Source organism: Protopterus annectens, chromosome 2.part1, assembly GCF_019279795.1.
Source record: "Protopterus annectens isolate FY-2018-M chromosome 2.part1, PAN1.0, whole genome shotgun sequence".
Classification (NCBI taxonomy): domain Eukaryota; kingdom Metazoa; phylum Chordata; order Ceratodontiformes; family Protopteridae; genus Protopterus; species Protopterus annectens.
This window is the reverse complement of record NC_056729.1, coordinates 1,488,798,278-1,488,819,158: the sequence shown is the minus strand read 5'-3', so window position 1 is coordinate 1,488,819,158 and position 20,881 is coordinate 1,488,798,278. Positions and strand designations below refer to the sequence as shown.

The window sequence follows — 20,881 nt, the reverse complement described above, 5'->3', positions numbered from 1 at the left end:
GAATAAGGAAAATATAAAAAAGTGTAATGGTTAGTTCCTTATATGTAGCCAGGATGCACCAGGTTATGCATGCACTCAAGTTACTACATTACAGGTACAGGTACAAGTATGATTCTATCATAGTCCATGTGGGTAATAACCTGAGATCCACCTGTTTAGTCTGTATTTATAGAGATGTTATTGATGTCTCTAAATACACGTCTCAAAGAGGTTATGTGACTACCACTGAGCAGCATTCTGCCTTCATGAAGGATGATGCTATATTACACACAAAATACTTCAATAATTGACTTATTTTTAGTGTCATTCTAGGGGGATTCAATATTTGCCAGCTTTTTGACGACCTGGTTAACAAACCATGTTTTTTCGCAAAGGATGGTCTGCACCTGTCTCTTCTTGGCTTCAGAATATTGGTTAAAACTTTATCCATCCCCTTAGAATCTTTTTTAGGCAATGCCAAATTGACAAACCTACTGACACAGCAAATAAAACCCAATGTCACGGGCATAAACAAAAAACTCCAGAGGAAGGAGAGCTGGTAGGGTGCAAAGAATATAAACATATGTGCTGTTACTGAGAAACGGTTTAAATCCACAGAAAGTGTTCAGGCAATGCAAGACTTCGGCGCATTCCACACATTTAGACAATCAGCTGCACAGACAAAAAGTGGAGGAGTCTCTATCTATATTAACAATAAGTATAACTCTAGGTTGGTTTAAGAGGAATATGACCTGGCGTTTACCTGCAAATAACCACAGACAAAGCCCCATACCATATCCTAGCAAGCTATGCTCTATGTCCCAAGAATCCCATAGCTTGTACCTAGACTTACTGAAAACACCATTAAACCAAATCCCCTACTCATGGGAGACTAATCCTCTACAGATTGGGAAACATACACTGCCACAGTCTTGCAGGCATAATGATTCATGAAGTTTATTAACACAAATACCCTTGACCAGATAGTGTGCACATACTGCACATGGTACTCACCAATATGGGAGAGATCTGCACTCCATTCCTCAGTGTCAGGTCCTCATTGGTGAGGTCAGACCACAAAGCTGTCTCCTTTGAAATAAAAATCAACTCAGTAACCCCAGGAAACCCTGTAATAGTTAGGAGCTATTGCAAAGCATACATCCGATTAAGTGATAGCTTGTCAAATTTCAGTGCCCCTCCCAACCCTGAGTTCACAGCAACCTGTACAGAATTGTTCAGAGACCCCGTGCAACCATGTAAATGGCTGTACAGAGGCTGCTGTATGTACTAAAAGTAAACACAAAGCAAACCACACTGGTGGAACCCTAACTTTAATATGGCGTGTAATAAAAGGAAAAACATTTTGGCTAAAATCAGGAAGAACAACTCCCATAATGATAAGAGCGCTCCAATTAAAATAAATAGAAAACTAAGACAACTAATTAAGTCTAACAAGGCCAATTATGAGGTGAAGATAGCCTCACAATCTAAAGACACTTGGCATAATGGTTAAGGTGTTTACCTTATACAGACACAAGGTGCAGGGCTTGATTCTCACATGGGGTAATTGGCTAGGCTTAAAATGGCTTACAAGGGCACTTAGCTTAGTACTAATCTATGAACCTATGAACCTAAGGCCTTCTTCAGCTATGTCCAAATCCTCAAAGGCAGCACACACCAGTGTGGTGAACTGGTGGTCAGTGGTGCCAACTTCACTCAGCAGAGTGACACAGTGAATCTGCTGGCTAACAATTTCAGTTCAAACTTCACCCCCACTCCCCCTTTATCCCCCCATAAAATGCCAATTAGCATAACCCCCAACTATTAACAAGGATCAGGTCCTGGTGGTATTTATCAATGCCAAAAACACAGCCTCAGTGAGCCCCGACAATATCCCAGGATGCCACCTAAACAGCTTGAACCATGACCTGTCAGGGCAACTTGAGTCACTTTAGAACTACATCCTCAAAACAGGCTTTGTACCACAAGATTGGAGGACTGCAGCAGTTATCCTACTTCACAACTGTGGACCAAACAACCCTGGAAACTACAGACCAATTAGTCTGATTAGTCTAATATGTAAAACCAAAGTGCAGCAGTTAGCATTGTTACCTCACAGCAAGAGGTCCTCAGGTTCAATTCTTGTCTGAGTACTTTCTGTGCGGAGTCTGCATGTTCTACCTGCATTCATGTGGGTTTCCTCCGAGTGCTTCCGACATTCCAAAGACTTGCATCTGGAGAGTTTTTCTACCCGGGCCTCAGCTGAAAATGGGCTCTGTCCCAGTTGGACATTCCTGGTAAAGAAATGTTAAATAAAATAAATAAAAACAAAAATAAATAAATAAAAACAAAAATAAATAAATAAAATAAATTATCAGCAATGGCATATGCAACTTTCAGACACTGGACCCAACCCAATTTGGCTTTGTCTAGGGAAAGTTATGCCTACTAAACCTGGTGGACTTCTTTGAGAAGGTCACCAAGGCAATGGATGAGGGTTAAATGGTGCATAGTGCCTACCTGGACCTGGCTAAGGCTTTTGATACAGTAACCCACTCTGGTAAAGTTGACATACTCACTGAACTGGGTATAAACCCCCACATAACTCACTGGATTGCCAGCTGGCTCACAGAGAGGACCCTGAAAATCAGGATTGGTGAGATCACCTCCAGTAAGAGACCAGTCACTAGTGGACTACCTCAGGGTTCCTTGCTGAGACCACTATTTGTCATCTACACACTGGAAGTAAAGGCTAATGTCAAGGGCCTTTGGCTGACCGAGTTCACAGATGACTGCAAACATGGAGCTATCATATATTCCCCTATGACACAATCATCTTGCAAGAGGTTCTAACACAGACAACTGACTGGTGCCAAAATCATGTATTAAAACTCAATAACAAGAAATGCATTACAGTGCCTTTTGGGAAAACAGCCATCCAAGCTACTGTAATTACTCCATCAGTAAGACATCCCTAAGAGCTGACCCAGGAGTCAAGGATCTGGGAAGACATGCAGACAGTAATCCAGCCTTTGACCAACATTTTGGCCAAGATAGTGAAAAAAATCATTCTATGTTGCTCAGCTTATAAAGGCATGGCATCCAAGTCCAAAGAAGTCCTAGTGCCACTTTATTCATTCCTTATCAGATCCATCACTGAATGTAATGCCCCCTTCAGCATGCACCTGACCAGACATGCAACAGTTGGAATGCCCACAAAGGTTCCTTACCATAAGAAATCAAGGCATAAATACATTATCTTATATGGATTGCCTTAAAGCCCTATCTCTGTACCCAATCTCATACAGAATAATGAAAGTTGTTCTATGCCTGGCATACAATATATCCTCAGATCCAGCTGTGATGAACTTTTTGCACATCCGCAAATGAACAGAATCGGAACCACTAGATTAAAGATTTAAATTTTGCGTGCGACATAAACAGGACAAATATGTGTCTCAGGGTATCCCCATGCTCTGGACTAAGCTCCCCATCCATGTGAAGCACAGTCCACCCTTAACCATATTTAAGTGTAATCTTGACCAATGGATGGGCAATTAGAAAAATCACCTTGGGTCTGGCCCTCATGCTTCTGATAGACAGGGGCAGACAGCAGTTATGCCCAAACTTACAAATATCCTGCACATTACCTTGAGAAACTTCCTAATTAACATATCCCCTCCCAGTAAACACCCATGACACACAGGGACAAAATTAGGTTGAGTGGCATGGTTATGCAATAAAGGTCCTGGTGGTCATTACCCAAGTGTATACCTATGAACCTATGAATAAAGTCTCCTCTTGACTACCTATATGAAACACTGTACACGTATTTCACATCCATGGATACCCTTGGTATATTTACACTCCATTCTTTCCAATTACTCAGGCTAGTTAAAAGGATTCCATATTATTCCATACCTTAGTTTTGATCTGGTGTAAATTACAATGACTACATCATTTCTGATTTTCTAGACTCTATAAATATTTTATACAACTTATTGTTTTAGAACTATCATGAGCCAATTGGTTGACATGATCAAGAAAAACAAAACTTAAAGCTGGATCTGCACATATACCTGGATCCTTAAATGAATAAAAAGTCTTTCGGCTTTTCCCGGTTAGGGGTAGCCACAGCAGAACACTGGTCTGCTAAATGATTGGTAGTGGATTTTTATGGTGTCAAGTTGCCAGCCCGACGCCCAACCTTCAAAGAAGGCACACCCACACACGCAGTTCACTCGACTGCTGGGAGTGCATGTAGACTCCGCACAGAAGGCACTCCAGCCAAGAATCAAACCAGAGAGCCTCTTGCTGTGAGGCGAAAACGCTAACCGCTATACCACCGTGGCTACTGGATCCTTCAATTAATCCGTAGTGAAAATCAGTGCATTCTGTTTTAAATGTTCACTCTTTAACCTAGGTCCTGCAAATCTTATGTGCTTAGTTTTTGATGTATTTGTTCTCCTGTGCTCAACTAGTCAATTTAGTCACATTCTCTTGCAGGCGTGCCCTATCCATAACCGATGTAATCTTACTCCATTTTTCAAGTAACCTGCCTATAGGCTGTAAAACAATTTAGATGAAAAAGATACAATCTAAAAATGTATGGGGCCAGGACAGAGCCCAGAGAAACACCCTCACCGTAGCCTAGAATCACGTGTCCAATTGCTTAATGGTACTTGCCATATCCTATTAGTAACTTAAGATGATATCTTAGCAGTATTGTATTAATGCTTAATTGTTATAAATGTTATGTGTTATTCATCAAGGTTGTTTTGGGGGTTTGGGAAATTGGTTACATGGCGACTGAAACCGCGCCTATACGATGAAGTAAAATTGTACACGACAATGCCAGGGTAATATGCAGCTTTGAGCAGTGACACACACATGCATGCGCACACATACACACACACACACACACACACACACACACACGAATGTATGTGTGTGTATGTATATATGTATATATATATATATATATATATATATATATATATATATATATATATATATATATATATATATATATATATATTCTAAAAATTTTGTAATGTTCTTTTGCCTATATTGGAATACTAGACCTTAGATCTTCAAATTCTGAGCTGAGTGTGGTATCTCAGCTGCTATCACAGTAATAAGTAAGTGATGCCACAGTAAAGTTTTCAAGTGTAAATGTGGAAGAGGATGTAGACAGATAGAAAGATGTAGATAGACATCAACAATACCAGAATACAGGATAAACTACACGAAACTGAGTTAGATATATATGAATTCCTGTGTCTCATTCTCTCGCTATACAAATATTTTTTGAGGAGCACCAGCATGTCCTAACACTAGTGTTATTGTTGGCAAAATGTGGTCAGTTATTAACGTATAGCCACTGTCCTAAAAAAAGGATGCGCACACCTCCAGACTGGTAGCCAAACATAACACATCAGAGATACTTCAGGTGAAGCTAACATTGGATAAGACAGCGATTCAGGTCGTAGCCTGCTATAGGTCCCCAACCATATCCCATGACTCACACTCCAAGTTCCTAAGCACCCTGGAGAATATTAGGGTCCAATATAACACCTTCATACTGGGCGACTTCAACTACCCCTCCATTAACTGGGAAAACTACTCATGTACCAATACACTTGCCCAACATTTCCTGGAATTTATTAATTCCAATGACCTGGAACAGCTCGTTCTTACCCCCCCCCCACTAGAGGTAGTAACATCCTTGACCTAGTCACTACTAGCATGGGCGACTGTTGCTCTACATCAATAGTTAACTCCTCACTGATTAGATCCGACCACAAACTAATCACTTTGGCAATCCCCCCCCGCAAAGGTAATCACCATGAAAACCTCTCCAAAGCTAACTTTGGGCTCCTAAAAACAGAAGGGGCTAACTTCACAGCACCCATGCAAATGGAGAATAGTTGCATGACCGTCAAATCATACACCAATGCACTGTACGAACACATATACAAATGCATGGATCTCGCCATACCCAATAGAACCAAGACACTTTCCTCCAAAAAAAGGAAGCCAATCTGGTGGTCCCCTGCCATAAACAAACTCTACAACAGAAGGAGGAAACTGATGCGGAATAAGGTGAAGTCCCAAGACTGGAAAAACTCCCTTATCAGCCTCAACAAAAAGTTGAAATCCTTCTTCAAATCCTCTAAAGCTAGATATGAAAACAGAATTGCAGTAGATAGTAGAGGCAACCACAAGGCCTTCTATAGTTATGCAAAGAATCTCCACGGCAATACCCAGATTTGCTCTGAACTACTGCACAATGGTAACTTGTATACCGAGCCAACAGATATTGCCAATATACTGGCCGACAGATACAGTGCCAACTCCCCCCCCCCACCAAATGACTAATCACAATACCAGCAGATTGCTAGGCACCCAGTATTACTGCTGCACAGGTTAAAACAGCACTGTCCAAGGCCAAGAATACAGCTTCTATGGGACCTGACAATATCCCTGGTTGTATTCTACATGAACTACAGAGTGAACTGGCACCTCACTTGTGTGCCCTGTTCAATCACAGCCTCACCTCAGGATTTGTCCCTATCGAATGATGTACTGCTACAGTCATCCCTCTCCACAAAGGAGGAGTGAATACAGACCCTTGGAACTATTGCCCCATTAGCCTGATGAGCCTGATATGCAAAGCTATGGAGCGCATCATCATGGACCTAATAAACAAAGATATAAGGAACCTCCAAACTCTGGATCCCACACAGTTTGGTTTTGTGAAGGGTAGATCATGACTGCTCAACTTTGTCAACTTCTTTGAGTCAGTCACCAGAGCTGTGGATGAAGGTAAGGTGGTTCATACAGCTTACCTTGATCTGGCCAAGGCCTTTGATACCATTCCCCACTCAGGAATCATAGAAAAACTCACTAAGCTTGGCATCAATCCCTACATCACTAGGTGGGTTGGAAACTGGCTCATAGATAGAACCCACAGTGTGAAAGTAGCTGACTCCAAGTCAGACTACCTACTAGTCACGAGTGGAGTCCTGCAGAGTTTGTTCCTGGATCCTCTCCTGTTTGGTATCTACTTCTCTGAAGTTCAGGCCAACATGAAGGGACTCTGGCTGACAAAGATCGCAGACGATTGCAAGTTGGGAGCTATTATTAACTCCCCAAGTGATGTTGACATCCTACAGAATGGCCTTCCTGAGACACACAACTGGTGTCAGAACCATGGCCTTAAGCTCAATGCTGAAAAATGTGTCCTCATCCCCTTTGGGAAAAACCCAGTTCCCATGAATTACCACATTGATGGTAGTCCACTGAATACATAAGGCGCTATAAGAAATCTGGGAACACAGGTTGACAGTAACCTCTCTTTTGATCACCACATTACCACTGTGGCCAGAAACTCCTTCTATGTGGCACTTCTCATTACTAAGGGATTTCCAACGAGGAAGAAAGAGGTCATTGTCTCTCTCCTCTTTCCTCATTAGGCCAATCATTGAGTACAATGCCCCATTTGGCATGTACCTCACTGGACACCTGCAACAACTGGAGAGGCCGCAAAAGTACCTCACAAAGAGGATCTTAGGCCTTAAACACTTGTTCTATATGAACAGACTCAAAAAACTCCAACTTTTCTAGGTCTCATATCGCCTACTTAGAGGCGATATCTGCTTGACTTACAAAGCCATGTCTGACCCAGCTCTCTTAGAAATGCTACATCTAAAGAAATCCCAATCCCTCGGCACCACACGCTCCAGAGACCTCAACCTCATTACTATAATCAACAGAACGTACTGGAGGGACAGGTTCATAACCCAGAGACTGCCCATGCTACAGAATAGACTTCCCATACATGTCAAGCAGAGCACCTCACTGGCTCTCTTCAAGAGAAATCTTGATGAGTGGATAGGAAATAGAAAATTCACCCTGGGGATAACTCCAGTGGTGCTACTCGACAGAGGCACTGGGAACTAAGGTTGGGTGGCACGATGCCAGGGTAATCCTATGGCTAGGCTTGTAAAAGCCCCAGGGCCATTAGCCTAGTACACACCTATGAACCTATAAAAATATTAAATTCATCACATATTGAGCAAGAAGCTCCCAAACACAGACATGCACATGTACCTGTAATGTCCAACACTTGTGTTGTATAAGCATGTCAAGCAGCCACTTTTTCTTATTAAGCTGCAATCTGCAGAAAAGGCTTAAAATAGTGTACCATACAATTTTAAATCCCTGGTTTACAAGCCTGTAACATAGAAGGAAGTGGTGTGGAGAAATGACACTGAGCACCTGTGGTCTCTCAGGCAGACAGCTATAGAAACATATTCTGGAGTGAGGGGAAACACATTCATTTGATTAATTATCTCATCACACTGTAAGAACCAAAAGCTCATGTGCTGGTTTAGATTGGGTTGAGCTTACCTATACTGGCACCACTTGATGGTCTGAAGTACAGATGCATGGCACACGGATATTTTTTAAGATATCAAGAACTTTATGGTTCTGCAATGTGCTGACCAGTGCATATGCAGTTTATATATAAAATGCTGGCTTTATACTTATGAAACAGCTTTACAGTATCCACACTAATTAAAATATACAGTGGTGAGAAATGTTTCAAAGCAGTCTAAGTGAGATGAGCATTTCAGTAAGAAACACTGATTTTCTTTTTTAAATGTGCATTTTATAAGTAACCACAGTCTGTTTAGGTTCTGTGAAAAAATGTATACATGATGTACAATGAAGGGATATTTTGAAAATGAAAATTAACACCGTAAGAAAATTAAAAACAAGAATGGCTATGGCCAAAAGTACCCATGGTACTAGCAGCTGCTATACCACTTCTCCCTCTAGCCTTCCTTCAGGAGTCCATTCTCTGTACAATAACCAAACATTTGCCTCAATTTGTGGACTTACCAGGCCTTTACGGATCAAAAAGCTCCATGGCTACCACCTTTAAGTTCTGCAGGGTAGGGTCTGACATCTGAGCTTGTCTCAAGTCTTTCTTTGTGACACTCCCCAGCTCTCTCACCAAAGGAGGTCTGGTATGATCTGACAGTGGTGCCTCAGATTCAGAATTTCTACTACCACCCAACTCTCTCCTTGAAGTAACCCCTTCCAAGTGAATCTAAGCACCTTTCAACAGCTATGGCTCAGAACCAGAGTTCCTCTTATTAAGTAACCTCTGAAACAGCCATATCACTGTTTAGAGGTGTTGGCACAGATTGGTTCTTACCCTAGCACCTGTAACATGTACTTGCCGCCATGCTTGGGTTTGTGTACCATACGTATGGCAAGTAAAATATCCTCCAGGATATCATTGAACACTGCCATCTACTTGTTCCTTTTCCTTCCCAATCCAATTAAACTACCTATTAGTATTTGAAAAGGTTTCCATTCCATGCCCCTAACTGGAGTTAATTACCCAGGCAAGTACTACTCCCTTTTATCCACTACAGGCCTAATGATAGTTATGTTTGATGCTCTATCTCTCTTGACAATGGTCTCTTTAACCTCCACCATGGTAGGATGTGTATCCTTGTGGTATTGCTGCAGCACTTATCTTCAGACAATCAATTGTAGTGCCACCCTTCTTTCTGTATCCCATAACTTTTGTCCCCGAACTTGTATTAGAAGACAGTGGAACACACCACCTTTTGTTAAATTTGTGTATAGTAGAAGTAGTAACATAAATAGAACTGGCCTCCCTTCATTTTCCTGTGGAGCCTGCTCTAAAGGCTTAAGCTAACCCACAGGTCTCTTTATACTCATGTGAACTCCTTACTAACCAGTTATTGTGCAGTTGTGACCTACTATCTAGATAGAAGTCCCATTTCTCCCCAACTTTTCAGCGGTATGCCATAAAAAATACCCTCAGCAGTCTTGAGTGCACATTTTCAAAACACCCACATCAACACATACAACCCCAACTTATTAAGTGTCTACTTCTAATCTCGTAAGGCAAAGCATCATGCAATACAACATTCTGGTCATTAGAGACTCCATTATGAGACACACTGATGTCCCTATCACCAGGCTGAGTATGGAGAAGGTGATGTTCAGTTGCTTGTCAGGGGCCAGAATCTGCCACACTACACACACACTCAGATCATTGGACCACAAGTAACAGTTTGACTTATAGTTCATATGGGTGTAGATGACCTCAGACATACCTCCCTAGACAATATGAAGAGATATATCATAGAACTCTCAGAATATGAGCCTAGAATTGAGCAGCATTTTACCTTCTCCAAGGATGATGCCACAGTACGAACAGATGCCTGACTAATAATTGGCTTAGTTTCTGGTGTCATTCACAAAAACTCTATAGTATGCTAATAGCTGCATAGAGGCAGCTGAACCCACCAGGAATAAATACAGAAATAACTCAAAAAACAAGCCGCCATGGTGGAATAACATCAATATGCTCTATAACAGAAAGAAGAAAATCAGGACCAAAATTAGGACCCAGTAGGGTAAAAGCACTTTCATCAAATTAAAAAAACTACTCAAAGTAAAAATGTCTACCAAAGCCAAATCTGAGGTAAATTATGGCCTCCCAGGCCAAGGACAACCACAAAGCATTCTTTAGCTATGTCCGTAACCTCAAAAGAAATACAGAATTCTGTGCAGAGCGCATTGTTAATGGAGCCACCTATACTATACTATATGATATGCATACATACACACACCCAGATACCATTTGTATGTATGTATGCCTGTATATACAAATGTAATAAACAAAATGTGATATACTGTGTGTGCGTGTGTGTGTGTGTGTGTGTGTGTGTCTGTGTAGAAACTCAAAAAGCAGGGACCAGGCTGTGAATGATTGTTGATAGGCACATAACAGTGGTGGCAACAATGCTCTCTGTTCATCACTGGCCAAAGTGTTCTACTTGTAAACTGCACCTTGCTGTCCATGATTTTGGGATAAAAGAGGTGGATTACTTAAGAATACTTCGAGTTACAGATGACTTTTACTTCTGAAATGCATGTAAACTCACATTCTCTGACTCTTGCCAACTTCTAGGTGCTATTTTAAAGTACCCCTTATTTTCCCTAATTATTTCTGGATTTTGTTCATGATTTTGGGGGTAAGAAGTTGAGAGTTATGTTACTGCTATGTAGCTCAACAGCACTGAACAATGACTGATGCACGAAAAAATAATTGAAAACTGCAGAAGTTTGACTGCAGCATATATTATACAAACTTCCCCTCCAAAAAGAAAAAAATGTTGGTATTAGTGTGCAGACTTCAATTAAATCAAGAGCTGTTACCATTAATTATTAAGTTTAAAAAAAGCAGTTGTATCGAGCATGAAGAAAAATTGTACAACCGGGAATAAAGTTCTGTGTTTTATTAATAACCGGAATCGCACATTGCATACCACATTTATAAACCGGCATTTACAAGTCACAAAAATGCCGATGTGCAATGCAAATGTTACTGCTATGTAAGAATTAAAGAACATGAATGCAGTATAAATTAGAGTACATAATAAATAATAAAAAGTAAACATAACCTAGATAAAAAGGTGCATCAAAATTGTTTTGCACCAGCACTACAAGCAAATGCAGGTGTTCCCAAGAACTAATGAATGCATTTACCGCAGCACTGCAAATCACTTAAACACAACATTAGTTTAAAAGTGCACCCTGTAACAGAATTAAAATTGGGTCTTTCAGCAATGAAGTTTTGTTACTTACAGTTGCACAGGACCAAAAAGCAGACTTGTTCATCTGCAGGAAACAAAAGTGTGACTGGGTCAAGGTGTAAGTAGACCTCTAAAGAAACATGAGGCAGTAGTGGGAGATGACATGGTAACGTTTAGCCCTCGATCTGAGGCAGGGATCTGAAGTTTCAACTTCTACAGTGTCCCACTGAGGTTTCATACTGTTTCTCAGAAAATGCCCGTTCAATGAAACCCTTTCGTACTATTAAAATAATCAGAGCAACATTTAAAATGTATTCAGTATTTTGGGTCTTTTGACGTTCACTTTCAGCCTGAATCTTTTGCAGAGAAGTTAGGAGGCATGGCAAGGAAATGATCTAAAGAAGAAAAATACAGTGCAACTATACTGCCGTATTTAGGCATTTAATTTTTTTTTTATTTCATATTAGTGAATTTTTTTTTGTAAAGCTCAAAGCTTCTCTAAGTGAATTCTACTGAAATGATTAAAGCAGAGGGAAGTGATCCAAGGAGAGAGCAGACATGGAGAGAGATCCGTGCCTGAGGGAACCAAAGCACTGTCATAGGTTGGTACTAGGCTATCGGCCCTAGGGCCTATACAAGCCTAGCCATAAAAATTCCCTGGATATTTCTTCCCGCAATATTTACTTCCCTGGACCTCGATCTAGCAGGGCAAATGACGTGATCCCTGGGGTGAATTTCTTATCTCCCATCCAATCATCAAGGTTCCTTTTGAAGAGCACCAAGGAGGCACTCTGCTTGACATGTATGGGCAGTCTATTCCAGAGTATGGGGAATCTCTGGGTCAGGAACCTATCCCTCCAGGATGTTTTGTTCACTGTGATGACAAGGTTTAGATCCCTGGAGCGTGTGGCTCTGAGGGATTGGGATTACTTTAAGTGGAGCATGTCCAACAGCTCAGGGTTTGACATGGCCTTGTATGTTAAGCAGAGATCGCCTCTGAGTACACGATATGCCACAGAATATAGCTGGAGTTTTTTTAGACGGTCAGTACAGGGCATCTGCTTTAGGCCTGTGATTCTTTTAGTGAGGTATTTCTGCGGCTTTTTCAGCTGTTGCAGATGTCTTGTGAGGTACATAACAAACGGGGCATTGTACTCTATAATGGGATCTAATGAGGGATGAGTACAGTGGGACAATGACCTCCTTTTCTCTGGATGAAAAGCCCTTAGTGATGAGGTGTGCCACATAGAAGGATTTCCTGACTGTTGTGGCGATGTGGTTATAGAAGGTGAGACCACTGTCCACCTGTGTCCCTAAGTCTTTCATCATACTTTTGATGTTTAGTGTACTGCCACCTATATGGTAATTCATGGGTACATGTTTTTTTCCAAAGGGGATAACTATACATTTCTTGGCATTAATCTTGAGCCCATGGCTCTGGCACCAGGCATCTGTTTCTGTAAGGCCCTTTTGTAGAATATTCACATCATTTGGGGATTCAATAATGGATCCCAGTTTGCAGTCATCTGTGAACTTTGTTAGCCAGAGTCCCTTAGTGTTGGCCTGTACTTCAGAGAAGTAGATGCCAAACAAGAGCGGTCCCAGGACTGAACCCTGAGGTACTCCATTTGTCACTTGTCTGGAGCTGGATTTGGAGTTGGCTACTTTTACAGTCTAGGTTCTGTCAGTAAGCCAGTTGGCAACCCATCGAGTGACGTAGGGATTTATACCCAGCTTAGTAAGTTTATCTATGATTCCAGAGTAAGGGATGGTGTCGAAGACCTTGGCAAGGTCCAGATAGGCTGTGTGGACTGCCTTACCCTCACAGCTCTGGAGACTGATTTGAAGAAGTCATTCAGGTTCAGGAGACAAGATCGGCCCTTCACGAACCCAAACTGGGTGGGGTCCAGTGTTTGAAGGTTGCCAATGTCTTTGTTTATAAGTTCCATGATAATGCATTCCATGCCTTTGCAGATCAGGCTCATCAGACTGATAGGATGGTAGTTCCCAGGATCTAAGGTGGATCCCCCCTTGTGGAGTGGGATAACTGTAGCTGTGAGCCACTCATTGGGCATGAAGCTTGAGGTGAGGCTATGATTAAACATGATACTTAGGTGAGGTGCCAGTTCATTTTGTAGTTCATGTAGTACACAGCCCGGGATGTCATCTGGTCCCATGGATGCTGTATTCTTAGCTTTGGAGAGTGCAGTTTCTACCTGTGTGGCTGTGATTACCAGAATTTGGCAATCTTTTGGCATTGAGATGTGCCCTTTAGGGGGTGAGAGGGGGGTGAAGTTTGCACCAAATCAATCTGCCAGGATGTTGGCAGTATCCTTGGGATCAGTATAGTTAATGCCATTCTGTTGTAGCTCAGAGCATTTCTGAGCATTGCCATTTAGATTCTTGACATAACTATAGAATGCCTTGTGGTTGTCTTTGGAATTTTTAGCAATTTTATTTTCGTAACTACCTTTGGAGAATTTTATGAGGGATCTCAGCTTCTTACTGAGGCTGGTAAGGGAGTTTTTTTTACATCCTGGGATTTTCCTCTTTTCAGCAACAGTTTCTTTCTTCTGTTGTATAGTTTGTTTATGGCAGGGGAGCACCAGATTGACTTCCTTTTTTGGGGGGAAAGCGTCTTGGTTCTATTTGGGATGGCACGATTCAAGCACAAGAGGATGTGCTCATACAGTGCCTTAGTGTAGGATTCAGCAGTCAAACTTTCAGATCCCATCTGCATGGGTGTCATGAAGTTTGTCACTTCTGACTTGAGTAGCATGAAGTTGGCTTTGGAGAAGTGTTTTACGGAGGTTTTCTTACTGAGGGGTGGGGTGAGATGTGGATGTCAAGGGTGATTTGCTTATGGTCAGACCTAACCAATGAGGGGGTGACCACTGGTGTGGAGCATCTATCTCCCATGTTGGTAATGACCAGGTGTAGGATATTGGAGCCCCTGGTAGGACAATGAATTAGTTGATCCAAGGCATTGGAATTTATGAATTCCAAGAACCACTGGGAAAAGGTGTTGGTACCCAAGTAGTTTTCCCAGCTAATGGCAGGGTAGTTGAAATCACCCAGTATTAGGGTGTCTGGTTGTATCTTAATATTGTCCAGTATATTTAGAAAGGTGTAGTGAGAATCTTGGGGCATGGTGGGGGATCTGTAGCAAGCTACAATTTGGATTGCAGTCTTACCTAGTGTTAGTTGCACCTAGAGAATTTCAGGTGCCTTGTGGTGGGCAACTAGCCTGGAGGTGTGAATATCCTAGGTGAATATGGACACTCCTCCACCTTTAATGTTTTGGTCTTGGTTTGGTGGCCGAAAAGTGTGGTAAGAGCTGTAGCCTGGTATTGCAGGGGTGCTCTCTGGAGCCTTGAACCAGGTCTCAGTTACTGCACAGATATCAATGTTCTCCATTTTTAGGAGTGCCTCGAGAGAGTGCACTTTGAGGTTTAGACTTCTAGCATTGAGTAGCATTGCCTTCAGATTTTGCATGCTTGTATCTGTTATGGTGGTGGTTTTGTCCTTTGAACCTTGCCTAAAAAGGCACTATAGGGGTGGTGAGAGCTTTAGCCAGTAACCTGAATCCCAGGGGTGACAGGTGCAGACCATCTCTGGCAAAGCATTGTGGTTTGTCGATCATGTCGTCCCAGGCACACAGATACTGGATCCCCTTTGAATGACACCAGAAGTTTTGCCAATTGTTGAATTCAATCATTTTGTCCTTTTACTGTGGTATCATTCTGGGCGAAGGCAGGGTGCTACTCAGGGTTAGGGTCATACCTGCCTTGCCACATGATCTGAGAGCTCTTCCATGTCTCTTTTCATGTAGTCCAGGGAGGTACGTCTCAAGTCATTCACTCCAACATGGACAATGACAGAGTCGTACTTGTACTTGTTGTGGAGTGACTTGAGTGCGTGCGTTATGTGGCAGATCCTGACAACTGACAGGCAGCTGACTGTAGTTTTTCTCCTTGTTCAGCCTGGTGAGTGGGACATCAGTGTGCCTGACTATAGAGTCACCTATGACCAAGTGTTGGGTACATTGTCTTGCCTTAGGGGTGTTGTTGGGCGGCACACTGGTGTTGTGAGCTATATGTCACTTTGGTTGTGACTAGTGTTTGTTTGCGTTTCAGCTTTGGAGGTCCTTGTTGCTTGGGCAGGTTAATGTTAAGGGCCTCCGCATACGTGGGTTTAGTGTTGCTATGTGTGGGTGTTGATGTGTTGCTTGAGGTGTAGGGCAGGTGTTAACCTTCTCCTCTTAACTGTCTAACACAGTCTTGGCTGGAGAGAGCTTTGCTTCCCGTTTGGCTATGCAAGTGCATCTCTTGCAGGTTGTAGTGTTGGGTAGTAGGAGGAGAGGGCTGCCTGTGTACATGAGGCAGTTGCTGCATTGCCCCAGTATGCCCAGATTCATCAGGTGGACAGGAGAAATCACTGGAAGCTGACCCTTGGACATGCCTGTTTAGGTGCTTTTTTGTAAAGTACAAGAGCTGTTTTCCCTTACCTTTGCAAGGTACTTTGTAATTATAGGCTGTTTAGGGCCTGCAATTAATTTCTCCTTATTAACAAGGAGAGTTGAGTGATTGTATCAGTTTAAGACTTCCTAGTGCTTTCCAGGGGATTCTAGAGCAAGTGCTAGTCACAGGGGTTCAGATTTTAGTGCTACTACTGAGAAACCAGCTAGTTCTAAGGGAGAATTTGAAGAGCAGACTTTCTGGCATGGCACCTGGAATAGTTTAACCATAGCCCGGCGGTGCTGCACGATGTGAAAAATGTGCAAACATGCGCGTTTTTAAGCTAGAAATTTGAAAGGGATAAAAATCAGCCCAAAATGGCTAAAATTACAATTTCAGAGCTGGAAACCACTCCTCTAGCGTTAGATAGGCAGTACCAATGCTCACCAATCCCACTGGTAAGCAGTAGGACTTCCCTCTACCACAGCAAGGTCTGGACAGCTCTGAACACAGAAAATAAAGTCCTGAAACCAGCAAATGCTGGGATTTGGACTATACTAGCTAGGAAAGGTGGGAAACGAGCAAACAAGATAGTTTTTTTTTTTGTTAAAACAGGATAAACAATGCAATAAATACACTAAATAAACACAGAAAAGGCTAACACACTTGAGTGTGTAGACCTAAACAGTAAATACAATTAAAACTATACAAAATTAACAATCTAAAACTTTTTAAATTAAGTTGTTTCTGTTTTCCACTGGGAATAAAAAGTAAGCCTGGAAAGGTCAAGCAGGGTTGAACCAAAGACAGCGAAGGGGTGTGTATAGTGACATCATACTGTGGGTGGTACTACCTGTCAAAATGTAGAGTGGGACGCTCCAGAAGCAGAAAAAGTGAATTTACACAAAATGAAGCAGAAACATGCAGGCAAAGTACAATAGGTTAAATGGATAGAACCCAAGCTAAGTATTAGTGAAAAAAAATAAAAGTGTTCGGAAAGCTACATCTTTGACACTCTTCCTTTAAAGCCCATCTCTATACTCTGTCTCCTACAGTTACTGAGAGGCAATCTATGCCTGGTATATAATGCATCCTTGGATCCAGCTCTGATGAACATTTTGCATATAAAACAAAGAGCATCAGAACTACTACATCCAAGGATTACATTTTTGTTGTGAAATAAATAAGACATGCTGGCAAGACAGACGTGTGTCTCAGATGATCTCTATGCTCTGGAACAGGCTCAACCTTGACCAATGGATGGGAAATTGGAAATTCAACCTGGGTCTGACCCCCATATCTCTGATAGACAGAGGCAGACAGTAATGCCCAAAATTACATACCCCCCTTCCACACAACTTCTAGAAAATACCCAAGTAACATAGCCCTCTCCTAATACATGTCCATGATACGTAGGGGCACAACTGGGTTAGGTTAAGAGATTAGTACTAGGCTACTTGCCCTTGTGGGCCATTTTAAGCCTAGCCAAGTACCCCATATGAGAATCAAACCCTGCACCTTGTGTCTGCAAGGTAAACACCTTAACCATTCTGCCATCCTCCCAACCCAAATTAATGAACGCATTCATAGGTTCATAGATTTGCACTAAGCTAACTGCCCTTACAAGCCATTTTAAGCCTAGCCAATTGTCCCTTGTGAGGCTCAAACCCTGCACCTGGTGTTTGCAAGGCAAACACCTTAACCATTAGGCCACCCTCTGGACTGCATGAATAGGCTTACAAAGGTCCTGGTGGTTGTTAAACTAGAATTTACTTATGAACCTATCTGCATATCATACCTGAGTTAATGTGAAACCATTCTGATAATGTTTTGGCAACAGTTTACATCTTTAATATGACGACTTATATTTAGGTGGTTGCAAAAAAAAAAGAAAACTAACAGATGAATATCGTAAGAAATACTATACAAAATGAGGGAAATGGACATGCATGACACAGGCATTGCTAGAAAAGAAAAAGTAGGGTATGAGCAGGTTATGCAAACTGACTGCATATGGGCCACAGAAAATGTTTCTGATATGTAAGAAAGAAATTCTTGTTACAAAGGAGGAAGTGTTTTTTTTTAGTCATGTGATGTAAAACACTTTTTGTGGAGAGTCTTTAATGAAGTTGCCTGTAAAAGGATTATGATGTAAAGAACAGTTAATGAAAGATTACGTCGCTTATGTAAAGTTGAAGAAATGATGGAAAATGCTACTGGACATTTCAGAGAGTGCAAGCATTCTGGAGTAAAAATAAATATAGTTGGCAAAAACATGGATAAATACTGCAAGTATGGGCATGATTGTTTTCTGTGTTTTACGTACATGGAAGTTCAGATTTGCTGAATTAGTGTATTGCATCAAGTGAATATCCATAGATTGCTAGAAGTAGTTGTAGTGAAATACTGGTTGTGGTTGAAGGGTGAGGTGGATAACTGATATGTCATCTCTGGTTTCAGGATTGTATATATTATGGTAATGAATTTGAGTGAGGGTCTCTGTGCACACACAGCATATATACTGTAAATCTATTTTACATATGGACATATGAAATTAAGTGTTTTAATAATGATCTCTACACTTTTCAGTAAGTGCTTTGGGTTCTTTTACCTCCACCTGACCCACCCCCAGGCTCAGGCAGAAAAGCTTCAGTTTAATGTCTCATCTGAAGGATGGCATACAAGATGAAAACCACAACCTCTTGAGGTGCTCACCCTATTCAGTAGATAAGCAAGTGCAAGGCAAAATATGAAGCATAATGTGTTATAATACCTTTTTGTCTGTTCAAAAATGTAATAATTTTGTTCAGTATGCTTTGAAAAGCTGGGCGACTATAAACATTCATTCATTCATTTATTTATTCTCTGACTGTCTGCTAAATTAATTTCAGGTAGGCAGCTTGCCAGTTAGCGCTTCAGGCAAGAGAAGCAAGGCAGAGAAACAATCCTGGTTAGGGCACCAGTCTGTCACAGAACAACTATATATATGCAGTCACAAATTTCAGGGTGGAACATGGTTGATACTCTTTATAGTGTTGCATTTTTATTCTAAGAAATTCACAGCAACAAATCTCAGATGAAAAGCATGCAGCTGACCAAGCAACAATCCCTGACTTCACCACGGCCATCTCTCTTCTCTGGGCAATTGTACAGATCACAGCAGCATCAAATGTGCCTTAGTTATGATCTGATATTGCAGTGAAGGGTGATTGGATGACAAAAGTGTGGACTGGTATCTGTTGTGACATCTAATAAGAACCAGTTATGCACAACTGGAAATGGAAAGAAGAGAGAAATATGAGTAGGAGGTCCTTTAGTCATTTGTGACTATCACTGCAAACCCTGCATCATTAAAGAAGATGTTGGCTCAGATCTGGTACTATAGGATGAGATATGTTTTCTCTAAGAAAACCTTCAACTGGACAAAAGTGTTGGCCATGGAAAGAAGAAAGTCCCCATTCCCATGACTAAAAATAGGGGATATCATTGGTTTAATGAAAAAAGTAGATCTTGCTGTCCGAGCATAGGCGGGAAACTAAAACAGATAACTGAGTAAACTGAGAAAGTCGCAACAGGAATGAAATAAGGAGGACACAAGTATAAAGCTTACTTCAACATACGTACATTTAGATTCTTTTTACCTGTTTACAGTGCTCACATCGTTTCAGAACAGGACAGTATTTCCAGTAGTGGATGTCCAAGCCCTCTGCAGTAAATGATTCATCTCTCTCACCACAGAAGATGCATAAACTACAGATAAAAGACAAAAAAGAATCACCTTTATCTAACATTACTGAACTGTGGAGTGTAGTGGCAGCATCTCTGCTGAGAACTTTATAATAAACACATTTTTGTTTTAAATAGATTTCTATGCACTAGCATTTGTTTACACCAAAGAGTGCAAGAAAATATATTTTTCCCTCTCATCGGGCACTATCTCTACATGCCACCTAATAAGAATTATTTTACCAGCAAATGTCTCATAAAAAGAAATAAGCTTTGACTAGTGAAATCTGACAAATTTTGTAAACTCAGACAATTCAGAAGACCCCAATAACATGCTAAAATCCTTTCCATTACCACATACAGCCAGATTCTTTTACACACACTTGCATGAGCAGCAAGTCCTGATTTTTTTTTTTAATAAAATGTTATTGTTGTTTTTTTAACTTATTTATGCTGGGCTTCACAAACAACGTATGCAACTGTGCCAGAGTTAGCTACACTCAATGAGAAATTCCTAGCTCTATGTTATGCTACACTATAGAGAACACACATGCACTGCAGATGATATATGCAAATCAGTGCATATAACATGAAAAATGATACCAAGTAGGGAAATGAAGCCATAATGATATGCAAATACATATGAGCTGAACACAACTGCTGTTTATGGAATAGTTGAAATTGCACACTAGTATGCTCCTGGCTACAAAAGGGTAAAGAATGTCAAAAACATCAGAGCTGCAGACCACAACAATGCTGGCAGAACAAGCATCAGCTATGCAGCACCTCAAAGCTGCTGTTTAGCACCACCATGTCCAACCCTTATGAGCAAGGTGGCATCCATCATGAAGCTTGACAACAACTTCACTAATCAGGAGATTACTGAGTACACCCAATTAAAATCTGACATTGCACAGCCTTTGCTTACATTTGCTGCCCACACAGTGAATCTGTAAGACTGCGCATTCCTCCCATACATGTAGAGACCAAGGTATTGATAGCTGTTTTCTATTCTAGCTACAGGGACTTATCAGAAACCAGCAGTGGACATAAGCAGTTCTCAGGCCT

The 20,881-nt window shown here is 41.3% G+C and overlaps 1 protein-coding gene across 1 annotated transcript in view; it reads right to left on the bottom strand.

Moving 5' to 3' along the window:
• CEP104 (centrosomal protein 104) overlaps positions 1-20,881 on the bottom strand; it is a 2,320,447-nt gene that overhangs the window by 703,590 nt on the left and 1,595,976 nt on the right. The window contains 1 exon segment of the mRNA XM_044062948.1: positions 19,729-19,837. Within this exon segment, the coding sequence (XP_043918883.1) occupies positions 19,729-19,837 (109 nt within the window).